Source organism: Pseudophryne corroboree, chromosome 2 (assembly GCF_028390025.1).
Source record: "Pseudophryne corroboree isolate aPseCor3 chromosome 2, aPseCor3.hap2, whole genome shotgun sequence".
In the NCBI taxonomy this organism is placed as follows: Eukaryota; Metazoa; Chordata; class Amphibia; order Anura; family Myobatrachidae; genus Pseudophryne; species Pseudophryne corroboree.
In genome coordinates, this window is record NC_086445.1 from 353,871,352 (window position 1) to 353,883,562 (window position 12,211).

Below are 12,211 nucleotides of genomic sequence, written 5' to 3' on the forward strand. Positions count from 1 at the left end.
AGACATGTTAAGTTTAAGAAAGCGCTGGGACATCCATGAAGAGGTAGCAGAGAGACAGCTGGAGATACGAGTGAGGAGAGCAGGGGAGAGGTCTGGAGAGGAAAGATAGATTTGAGTGTCATCAGCATAGAGATGATATTGGAAACCAAAAGAACTAATGAGCTTACCTAGTGAGGACGTATAGAGAGAGAAGAGGACCAAGGACAGAACCTTGGGGTACCCCTACAGTTAGTGGAAGTGAGTGGGAGGTGGAGTCATGAGAGGAGACAAAGAATGAACGGTCAGAAAGGTAGGAAGACAACCGAGGGCAGTGTCACGCAGACCAATGGAGTGAAGGATTTGCAGTAGGAGAGGATGGTCCACAGTGTCAAAAGCAGCAGAGATCAAGTAGAATAAGTAGAGAGTAGTGTCCCTTAGATTTAGCAGCATGGAGGTCATTGCATACTTTTGTAAGGGCAGTTTCAGTGGAGTGGAGAGGACGGAAGCCAGACTGGAAAGGGTCAAGCAGTGAGTGTGAGGAAAGAAAGGAAGTAAGGCGGTTGTAGACAATGCGCTCAAGGAGTTTGGAGGCAAAAGGGAGGAGAGATGGGTCGGTAGCTGGAGAGAGTGTTTGGATCAAGGGTAGGTTTTTTAAGAATAGGAGAGATGAGTGCATGCTTGAAGGCAGAGGGGACAGTGCCTGATTAGAGGGAGAGATTGAAAGGGTGGGAAAGATGGGAACAAGCAGAAGGAGAGAGGTAAAGGAGGAGGCGGGAGGGGATAGGGTCAAGTGGGGAGGGGACAAGGACGAATGAGGGCTATGACTTCCTCTCCAGATGCATGGGAGAAAGATGACAGAGTTGGTGTGACGGATTGGGAGGGTTGGTAAGGGATGGGAGAAGGCTGGTTACCGATGGTCTGGTGTGATGTGATGTCCTGACGTATGGAGTCAATTTTGAATGTGAAGTAAGTGGCAAAGTCAAGAGCAGAGAGTGAGGAAGGGAGACGAGGTGGAGGTGGGCAGAGGAGTGAGTTGAGAGTGGCAAAGAGGCGCCGGGGGTTGGAAGACTGGGAGGAGATGAGGTTCTTGAAGTATGACTGTTTAGCAAGAGAAAGGGCAGCACTGAAGAATGAGAGAATAAGTTTGAAATGGAGGAAGTCTGCCTTAGAGCGTGATTTCCTCCTGTGTCGCTCAGCAGTACGCGAGCATTTTTGCAGATATCTGGTGCATCTGGTGTGCCAGGGTTGAGGTGTTAATTTGCGAGGGTGAATAGTGGTTGGTGGAGCAACAGAGTCAAGAGCAGAAGTAAGGGATGCATTGTATGTGGAAGTGGCTTGTTCAGGGCATGAGAGAGAGAGAATAGGAGAGAGAAGTGAGTCAAACAGGGAGGAAAGGAATGTGGTGTCAATAGCTTCAATGTTACGCTTAGTGATGGTAGCCTTGGGAGGTAGAGATGGGGAAGTCGAGAGAGATAGGTTAAAGGAGAGCAGGTGGTGGTCAGAGATGGGAAATGGGGAGTTGGAATAATCAGAAATATCACAGCGGTGAGTGAAGACCAGATCCAGCGAGCTCCCATTCACATGGGAGGGTGAGGAGGTCCACTGGGAGAGACCAAGTGAAGAAGTGAGGTTAAGGAGTTTAGATGCAGGGGATTGTGTGGGGATGTCAATAGGGATGTTGAAATCGCCTAGGATAATGGTGGGAATGTCAGAAGAGAGGAAGTGAGGAAGCCAGGAAGTAAAGTTGTCGATGAATTTGCATATGCCTCTTTGAGTCGGCATCACCCGTCCATTGGCGGGTCCACAGGGTGCGCCTAGCAGAAATCGCCATGGCTTTGGGTCTCGAACCTAGCAGCCCAACGTCTCTCTGAGCGTCTCTCATATATAAGACTGCGTCTTTAATGTGACCTAAGGTCAATAAAATGGTATCCCTATCTAGGGTATCAATGTCTGCTGACAAGGTATCTGTCCAAGCTGCTACAGCGCTACAAACCCAAGCCGACGCTTCTGCTGGTCTGAGCAAAGCACCCGTATGTGTATAAATTGATTTTAAAGTAGTCTCCTGTCTGCGATCAGCAGGATCCTTGAGGGCCGCCGTGTCTGGAGACGGTAACGCCACCTTCTTGGACAAGCGCGTTAAAGCCTTGTCCACCCTGGGCGATGATTCCCACCGTACCCTGTCCTGTGCAGGGAAAGGATACGCGATAAGAATCCTGTTGGGAATCTGCAGTTTTTTGTCTGGAGTTTCACAAGCTTTTTCAAATAACGCGTTCAGCTCATGAGATGGGGGAAAGGTTACCTCAGGTTTCTTTTCCCATCAGGGACAGAGGGGTCATCTGTGATATGCAAAACATCTTTTATTGCAATAATCATATAATGAATACTTTTAGCCACCCTTGGGTGTAACCTCGCATCATCGTAGTCGACACTGGAGTCAGAATCCGTGTCGGTATCAGTGTCTGCTACTTGGGACAGGGGACGTTTCTGAGACCCCGAAGGGCCCTGTGACACAGTCAAAGCCATGGATTGACTCCCTGTTTTATCCCTGGACTCTGCTTTGTCCAATCTCTTATGTAATAAAGCCACATTTGCATTTAAAACATTCCACATATCCAACCAATTAGGTGTCGGCGTTGCCGACGGAGACACCACAATCATCTGCTCCACCTCCTCCTTAGATGAGCCTTCCGCTTCAGACATGCCGACACACACGTACCGACACCCCCACACACTCAGGGATATATCTATATGGAGACAGTCCCCCAATAAGGCCCTTGGGAGAGACAGAGAAAGAGAGCGTATGCCAGCACACACCCAGCGCTTTTTCACCTGACACTGGAATAAAATCACAGCCAGTACAGCGCCTTTATATATATAAAAAATAAAAAAAAATTATATATATATATATATATATATAATGGATAAAAGTATTCAGAGGGCGCACTATGACTTCAACTCCAAATATTTGAAACCAGCATGAACCAAATAGCAATATTTTTTAATACAACATTAAAAACATTAAAATCATACAGAAGTATAATAGTTCATAAGCACATTATTCGTTTGTACATGTGTAACACTTCATAAATACTATCATAAACCCCTTTTTTTTTTTAACGCGTTTCGTCCTATAAGGACTTCATCAGGGGTACAGTTCGTGGCTGGTCATGGAGGAAAGAGGAAGAAAAGGAGTAAAGTACAAGAGATAAAGAATATCAAATGATGTCATGAAATGCATTTCAATTTCAACATTCTTTTTCCTTAACAAGGTACCTAATATTATTTCAAAATATATATTCATTCAACTGATAAACAAGAGTAGATAATCAATACATACAGAGTATCATCAGACAATGAGAAAAGAGAGAAAGAATTCTCACTGGACACGATTTAGATGACGACTACTTACTATGGATATTGTTTCGGGTGGGTCCCGTGTAACCATAAGGTTTATTATTAGTGATAACCGTATTCCACTGTTAATAAAGGTATTTGATGTGTGGTACTCTAAAAAGAATAAAGTCTGTCAGAAAGAACCCAGTTACTTTCCATACTTTAAGCTATAAGATGACGATAGTCACTCACATTAAATGATACTCAAACATCAAAGGTCTTCCATGTAGAGTATGGTGGAGATATCTAGAGAAAAAGGGGGGGTTGTCTCAGACTTAATTTAATTTACTATTGTAACTAACCATTTACAATAGTTATACTCACATTTGAGTTCAGAAAGTGCCCATAGCCAATAATAAACTGTCTTCAATGGTTTGGGGGAGATCAGATAGAATCTAAATGAATTGAATAGATTTAGATAAGGTATATGCGAGCCTTTACATGGAGGTTCTATTTTCAAGATTATAAATTAACTTACTTTTAGAACTAGAATCAAAGATACCAAACAGGAATCCAGATAGGCCAATGGCAACCAACTAAAAAATGAATTAATTAAATAGATTTAATTAGTTAACTAGTAGAGAAAAATTAATTTAGTGAACAAAAAAGGAATATGCTGATTACTTACATAGTGAGATCCTGGACCTAGTGACTGCCTTCTCTCCTCAATGTCAAATGAATTGACTTATGAGGGCCTGACCTATTTATACCTATAGAGGTATTACATCACTTCCTTTCTCCCCTAATAGGTCAAGCAATAAAACAGCTATAGAGGGCTTTTTTAACCCCTCCAGATGCAATTTTATTCTTAAACTTAGAAAGGTTAAACTTACAAGTCTATAGGATAATATATAGTATGGAATAGAGGATTTAAATTGGGCAAAAAATCATTTATTACGGTTATGCGTTCCACCTGTCGTATGGTGGAACGCATGGACTTCCGTTCAATCCTAGCACTTCCCAGTCTAAATAAATATATTAAGCCCAAAGGGGACAGTTGATGTATTTTAATTAAGCCCAGAGAGGGTGCATCCGATCCGGGATCATTACAGATCCCAATCGGTGCAGCAAACGGAGAGGGAGAGTCCGAGTCCGCGGACCCGTGCGTTCCATCTAATACTAGGTGGAACGCAACGCGTCACTTCCGCAATACGTACTCGTGCGCTCCATCCATATTGGGGATGGAACGCTGTACGTCACCCCCGCGACAGGCGCTTATGCGTTCCACCTGTCCAGACGGTGAGACGCACAATATCAATTCCCATTCATACCAGGCATTCCGCCCACTCATATCAAAAACACTATACTTCAAAAAGATATTAGTGTTATATGGTCTCACTCTGAAGTATCCCACATTTTTAACCGAGTGTGCATCAATAGAATTTGATCGCTATTTTCTCAACGTCTTTACAAATGACAATAATAATATAATATGACATACAAAAAATTCTTATCACATGGGTTAATAGTTATTTGCTGATTAATATTCGAGAGATACATAAATCCTATTGATAGAATATGATGAAAAAGGTGATGAATAATAATTCACACAGTCATAATAAGAAAATAATAAGAAAATCACAATATGGTACATAAAAGAAATAGTCCTAAATATTAAGTTATTTGTTATTATAACATACAAATGGTGTAATTCAGGTTTATTCATAACATATAAAGTACCACAAGGATGACTTCTCTCATTATTAGGGGCTATTACATATAACCTACTTGAATAAGAGATATCAGGGATTGAACAAAACAAATGATTAGACGTCCCATATTATCAAAGTAGTTATTTCTTATCGTGAGGATGTATAAATATCATATTTCCAAAAAGTACTCCATTTTAACCAGAATGATGGACCTAACTCAACAACCCAGGAAGGAGACTATATCGATGTTCTCATTGAGACCAATCGGATGTAGAGTGTTCAGTTTTGCAGATATCTGGTGCATCTGGTGTGCCAGGGTTGAGGTGTTAATTTGCGAGGGTGAATAGTGGTTGGTGGAGCAACAGAGTCAAGAGCAGAAGTAAGGGATGCATTGTATGTGGAAGTGGCTTGTTCAGGGCATGAGAGAGAGAGAATAGGAGAGAGAAGTGAGTCAAACAGGGAGGAAAGGAATGTGGTGTCAATAGCTTCAATGTTACGCTTAGTGATGGTAGCCTTGGGAGGTAGAGATGGGGAAGTCGAGAGAGATAGGTTAAAGGAGAGCAGGTGGTGGTCAGAGATGGGAAATGGGGAGTTGGAATAATCAGAAATATCACAGCGGTGAGTGAAGACCAGATCCAGCGAGCTCCCATTCACATGGGAGGGTGAGGAGGTCCACTGGGAGAGACCAAGTGAAGAAGTGAGGTTAAGGAGTTTAGATGCAGGGGATTGTGTGGGGATGTCAATAGGGATGTTGAAATCGCCTAGGATAATGGTGGGAATGTCAGAAGAGAGGAAGTGAGGAAGCCAGGAAGTAAAGTTGTCGATGAATTTGCATATGCCTCTTTGAGTCGGCATCACCCGTCCATTGGCGGGTCCACAGGGCGCGCCTAGCAGAAATCGCCATGGCTTTGGGTCTCGAACCTAGCAGCCCAACGTCTCTCTGAGCGTCTCTCATATATAAGACTGCGTCTTTAATGTGACCTAAGGTCAATAAAATGGTATCCCTATCTAGGGTATCAATGTCTGCTGACAAGGTATCTGTCCAAGCTGCTACAGCGCTACAAACCCAAGCCGACGCTTCTGCTGGTCTGAGCAAAGCACCCGTATGTGTATAAATTGATTTTAAAGTAGTCTCCTGTCTGCGATCAGCAGGATCCTTGAGGGCCGCCGTGTCTGGAGACGGTAACGCCACCTTCTTGGACAAGCGCGTTAAAGCCTTGTCCACCCTGGGCGATGATTCCCACCGTACCCTGTCCTGTGCAGGGAAAGGATACGCGATAAGAATCCTGTTGGGAATCTGCAGTTTTTTGTCTGGAGTTTCACAAGCTTTTTCAAATAACGCGTTCAGCTCATGAGATGGGGGAAAGGTTACCTCAGGTTTCTTTTCCCATCAGGGACAGAGGGGTCATCTGTGATATGCAAAACATCTTTTATTGCAATAATCATATAATGAATACTTTTAGCCACCCTTGGGTGTAACCTCGCATCATCGTAGTCGACACTGGAGTCAGAATCCGTGTCGGTATCAGTGTCTGCTACTTGGGACAGGGGACGTTTCTGAGACCCCGAAGGGCCCTGTGACACAGTCAAAGCCATGGATTGACTCCCTGTTTTATCCCTGGACTCTGCTTTGTCCAATCTCTTATGTAATAAAGCCACATTTGCATTTAAAACATTCCACATATCCAACCAATTAGGTGTCGGCGTTGCCGACGGAGACACCACAATCATCTGCTCCACCTCCTCCTTAGATGAGCCTTCCGCTTCAGACATGCCGACACACACGTACCGACACCCCCACACACTCAGGGATATATCTATATGGAGACAGTCCCCCAATAAGGCCCTTGGGAGAGACAGAGAAAGAGAGCGTATGCCAGCACACACCCAGCGCTTTTTCACCTGACACTGGAATAAAATCACAGCCAGTACAGCGCCTTTATATATATAAAAAATAAAAAAAAATTATATATATATATATATATATATATATATATATATATATATATATATATATATATATATATATATATATATATATATACATATATACATACATACATACATACACACACACACACACTCACTGCGCCAATTAATAGTGCCCCCCCCCCCCTCTTCTTTGCCCTCTGTAACCGTGTTCAGCAGGGGAGAGTCCAGGGAGCCAGCTTCTCTGCAGTGTGCTGTGGAGAAAATGGCGCTGGTTAGTGCTGGAGACTCAAGCCCCGCCCCCTCAGCGGCGGGCTTCGGTCCCGCTCAAATTATTTATACTGGCGTTTTTTTTTTAATATACTGCCTCCGCAGTATCTACTCTAAATGCCAGTGTCCCTTGAGGCTTATATTGCTGCCCAGGGCGCCCCCCCTGCGCCTTGCACCCTTACTGTGCCCGCTGTGTGTGTGTGTGTGGGAGCAATGCGCGTTACCTCAGTGAAGATCTGAAGTCTTCTGCCGCCTTTGAAGTCTTCTTTTCTTCTTAATACTCACCCGGCTTCTATCTTCCGGCTCTGTGAGGAGGACGGCGGCGCGGCTACGGGACGAACGGCGAGGGTGAGACCTGCGTTCCAACCCTCTGGAGCTAATGGTGTCCAGTAGCCTAAGAAGCAGAGCCTATCATTTAAGTAGGTCTGCTTCTCTCCCCTCAGTCCCACGATGCAGGGAGCCTGTTGCCAGCAGTGCTCCCTGAAAATAAAAAACCTAACAAAAGTCATTTTCAGAGAAACTCAGGAGAGCTCCCCTGTAGTGCGCCCAGTCTCCTCTTGGCACAGGATCTAACTGAGGTCTGGAGGAGGGGCATAGAGGGAGGAGCCAGTGCACACCCATTCTAAAGTCTTTAGAGTGCCCATGTCTCCTGCGGAGCCCGTCTATACCCCATGGTCCTTACGGAGTCCACAGCATCCTCTAGGACGTAAGAGAAATATGGGCTCACCTACCGTAGCCAGGTGTTTTATCAGGCGAGTCCCTAACATTCATAAAGGTGGGTACACACTGGCCGATATATCGGTCGTTCTCTTGAACGGCCGATATATCGCGGGTCCGTCGGCCAGTGTGTACGGCCGATACGTCTGTGAATTTCGTCGTTCACAGACGTATCGCGTCGGCCCCGCAGCACAGCCGACGGGCAATATATCTACAGAAATATTGGCACGTCGCTGTGTGCATACAGGCGGTCGGCCGGCCCAGTTCATGACGTCAGTCCCCGATGGAACGGCCAGTGTGTATGCTCAACACACTGCCCGATCCGTCCATAGATATATCTGCCGATCAAATGATCGGCAGATATATCTTCCAGTGTGTCCCCACCTTAAGGTTCAAGTCCAGAGCATGGGATCCCCGGGGCTAGTACAACCCAACCGCCCAAGATATCACACTAGCGAGAAGCAGTAGTTTAGGTGTTAAAAGGTGTTACATTAATAAGAAGTAGGAGCACAGTACTAAAAGTATTACATAGGGTGAGAAGTAATAATACCTTGTTCCGATTGCCAGTGTATTAGTATTTAGAGTGTGCACCTGCACTTTCTAGTTGAAATCTAAACGGTCAGAAGGGTCATTGTATTTTAAGGGTGCTATGATTAGAAATCTAAAATTGTGCCAATTCCTACTTTTTTGGTGATATTGTAGAAATAAAAAAATAAAAAAAAACTGCAAAGGAAGGGAATTATAATAAAACAGGCAGTTTATATAAAAAGAAAAATACCTTGATGCTGTTTAATCCAGATGGTCCTAAAAGAACACCACAGATGATATATCCAAACATAGTTGGCAGTCCTATCATAGAACATGCCCATCCACAAGGCAAAGACAGCATAACAATAGTCACAATGTCCTAGAGAACACATGTGCATTAGTGAAGATTCATTCATCTGCAGAATATTATGTCTAATCTATGTACCTTCACTAAATTCTAATTCTTGCAATAACAATAAATGTTTTATGAAACGCATGAGGAAATCAGCATACAGGGCAACTACATGTCAACAAAGCACATCATATACACTATAGAGCATCACATAATCACCTAAGCTATAGAAATACGATAGATGATTTTGTGGTTTGCCTGCCAAGTGCCAATAGAAACAACGTACAGTAGTACCATACAACTGATGTGCAGAAGACGGCCGTACCTTGATAAAGTGGTGGTCAGCACGGGGCATGGTGGAATCTCTGGGCTTGGTCAATATGTACTGGTTATTTTGAGAGTCAATAAGCATGCTGAGCCCCAAGTCATCCTCTACTTGGTGATGGGATGTATTTCTTTTTACTTCATCTTCCTCCACTCGCAGGACTGCCTCAACATTTACACCACGAACCTGTTACAAATAGCAGCCAAAGTTCATTTGCAGTAGGATGCCTGGTTGAAACATACTATTTAAAAGAGTACCTTTGTTAAAAAGCAAGCTATGCAAAAAACAAAAATAGTACTTTATAAAGTAAACCTCTCAAATGCATGGACAATCACTCACTTAGTCACACAAGTTAATGCAGTTTGGAAACATGAGAAACAAGTGCTACATACTGTATGTGCACTGCAGTCCCAATATCTAACACGTCTCCTAAGTAAGAATAAAGCACCTGCTGCCATCTGTGATCGCCTGCACACAAAATATAAATTAGGCATGGAGGACAGACAACCAATAGTCTAGATCTTGCTGCGTGTGCCAAAATATGTGTTTTTCCCCACCATGTGTAGACAAAAGCATAGGGTGACGACCAATGTCACAGCCACTCCTACCAGATCATGACTCCACCTAACTGATGCCTCCAGACAATGCAGTAACAATCTCCTAAGCAGTAAAATAGGTGCATACATTTTAATAGTGTAAGGGGAAAAAAAAGAAAAACAAAAAAGATATCCAGGAAACCCTAAGGGCAGTGGAGATGTCTGAAAGGGAAATAAAATAAGATTTTACTTACCGATAAATCTATTTCTCGTAGTCCGTAGTGGATGCTGGGGACTCCGTCAGGACCATGAGGATTAGCGGCTCCGCAGGAGACAGGGCACAAAAATAAAGCTTTAGGATCAGGTGGTGTGCACTGGCTCCTCCCCCTATGACCCTCCTCCAAGCCTCAGTTAGGATACTGTGCCCGGACGAGCGTACACAATAAGGAAGGATTTTGAATCCCGGGTAAGACTCATACCAGCCACACCAATCACACCGTACAACTTGTGATCTGAACCCAGTTAACAGTATGACAACGTAGGAGCCTCTGAACAGACGGCTCACAACAAGAACAACCCGATTTTTTTGTAACAATAACTACGTACAAGTATTGCAGACAATCCGCACTTGGGATGGGCGCCCAGCATCCACTACGGACTACGAGAAATAGATTTATCGGTAAGTAAAATCTTATTTTCTCTAACGTCCTAGTGGATGCTGGGGACTCCGTCAGGACCATGGGGATTATACCAAAGCTCCCAAACGGGCGGGAGAGTGCGGATGACTCTGCAGCACCGAATGAGAGAACTCCAGGTCCTCTTTAGCCAGGGTATCAAATTTGTAGAATTTTACAAACGTGTTCTCCCCCGACCACGTAGCTGCTCGGCAGAGTTGTAATGCCGAGACCCCTCGGGCAGCCGCCCAGGATGAGCCCACCTTCCTTGTGGAATGGGCCTTGACAGATTTAGGCTGTGGCAGGCCTGCCACAGAATGTGCAAGTTGAATTGTGCTACAAATCCAACGAGCAATCGTCTGCTTAGAAGCAGGAGCACCCAGCTTGTTGGGTGCATACAGTATAAACAGCGAGTCAGATTTTCTGACTCCAGCCGTCCTTGAAATATATATTTTCAATGCCCTGACAACGTCCAGCAACTTGGAATCCTCCAAATCGCTAGTAGCCGCAGGCACCACAATAGGCTGGTTCAGGTGAAACGCTGACACCACCTTAGGCAGAAAATGAGGACGCGTCCGCAGTTCTGCCCTGTCCGAATGGAAAATCAGATATGGGCTTTTATACGATAAAGCCGCCAATTCTGACACTCTCCTGGCTGAAGCCAGGGCCAGTAGCATGGTTACTTTCCATGTAAGATATTTCAAATCCGCCGATTTGAGTGGCTCAAACCAATGGGATTTGAGAAAATCCAAAACTACATTAAGGTCCCACGGAGCCACTGGGGGCACAACCGGGGGCTGTATATGTAGTACTCCTTTTACAAAAGTCTGGACTTCAGGAACTGAAGCCAATTCTTTCTGGAAGAAAATCGACAGGGCCGAAATTTGAACCTTAATGGACCCCAATTTGAGGCCCATAGACAATCCTGTTTGCAGGAAATGTAGGAATCGACCCAATTGAAATTCCTCCGTGGGGGCCTTCCTGGCCTCACACCACGCAACATATTTTCTCCAAATGCGGTGATAATGTTGTGCAGTCACCTCCTTCCTGGCTTTAACCAGTGTAGGAATGACCTCTTCTGGAATGCCTTTTTCCCTTAGAATTCGGCGTTCAACCGCCACGCCGTCAAACGCAGCCGCGGTAAGTCTTGGAATAGACACGGTCCCTGCTGAATCAGGTCCCGTCTTAGAGGTAGAGGCCACGGATTTTCCGTGAGCATCTCCTGAAGTTCCGGGTACCAAGTTCTTCTTGGCCAATCCGGAGCCACGAGTATCGTTCTTACTCCCCTTTGCCGTATAATTCTCAGTACTTTGGGTATGAGAGGCAGAGGAGGAAACACATACACTGACTGGAACACCCACGGTGTTACCAGAGCGTCCACAGCTATTGCCTGAGGGTCTCTTGACCTGGCGCAATACCTGTCCAGTTTTTTGTTGAGGCGAGACGCCATCATATCCACCTTTGGTTTTTCCCAACGGTTCACAATCATGTGGAAGACTTCTGGATGAAGTCCCCACTCTCCCGGGTGTAGATCGTGTCTGCTGAGGAAGTCTGCTTCCCAGTTGTCCACTCCCGGAATGAACACTGCTGACAGTGCTATCACATGATCTTCCGCCCAGCGAAGAATCCTTGCAGCTTCTGCCATTGCTCTCCTGCTTCTTGTGCCGCCCTGTCTGTTTACGTGGGCGACTGCCGTGATGTTGTCCGACTGGATCAACACCGGCTGACCCTGAAGCAGGGGTTTTGCCAGGCTTAGAGCATTGTAAATCGCTCTTAGCTCCAGTATATTTATGTGAAGAGACATCTCCAGGCTTGACCATACTCCCTGGAAGTTTCTTCCCTGTGTGACCGCTCCC

At 44.9% G+C, this 12,211-nt stretch overlaps 1 protein-coding gene across 2 annotated transcripts in view; it reads right to left on the bottom strand.

Moving 5' to 3' along the window:
• The window catches only part of TMCO3 (transmembrane and coiled-coil domains 3), a 100,666-nt gene that overhangs the window by 64,171 nt on the left and 24,284 nt on the right, over positions 1-12,211 (bottom strand). Inside the window, exons 4-5 of one of the 2 annotated variants that reach the window (XM_063953108.1) lie at positions 9,146-9,331; positions 8,719-8,847 (exon numbers count right to left, since the gene is read on the bottom strand). In XM_063953108.1, the coding sequence (XP_063809178.1) occupies positions 8,719-8,847; positions 9,146-9,331 (315 nt within the window). The remainder of the gene's footprint in view (positions 1-8,718; positions 8,848-9,145; positions 9,332-12,211) is intronic. The other variant, XM_063953109.1, reaches the window with a different exon arrangement.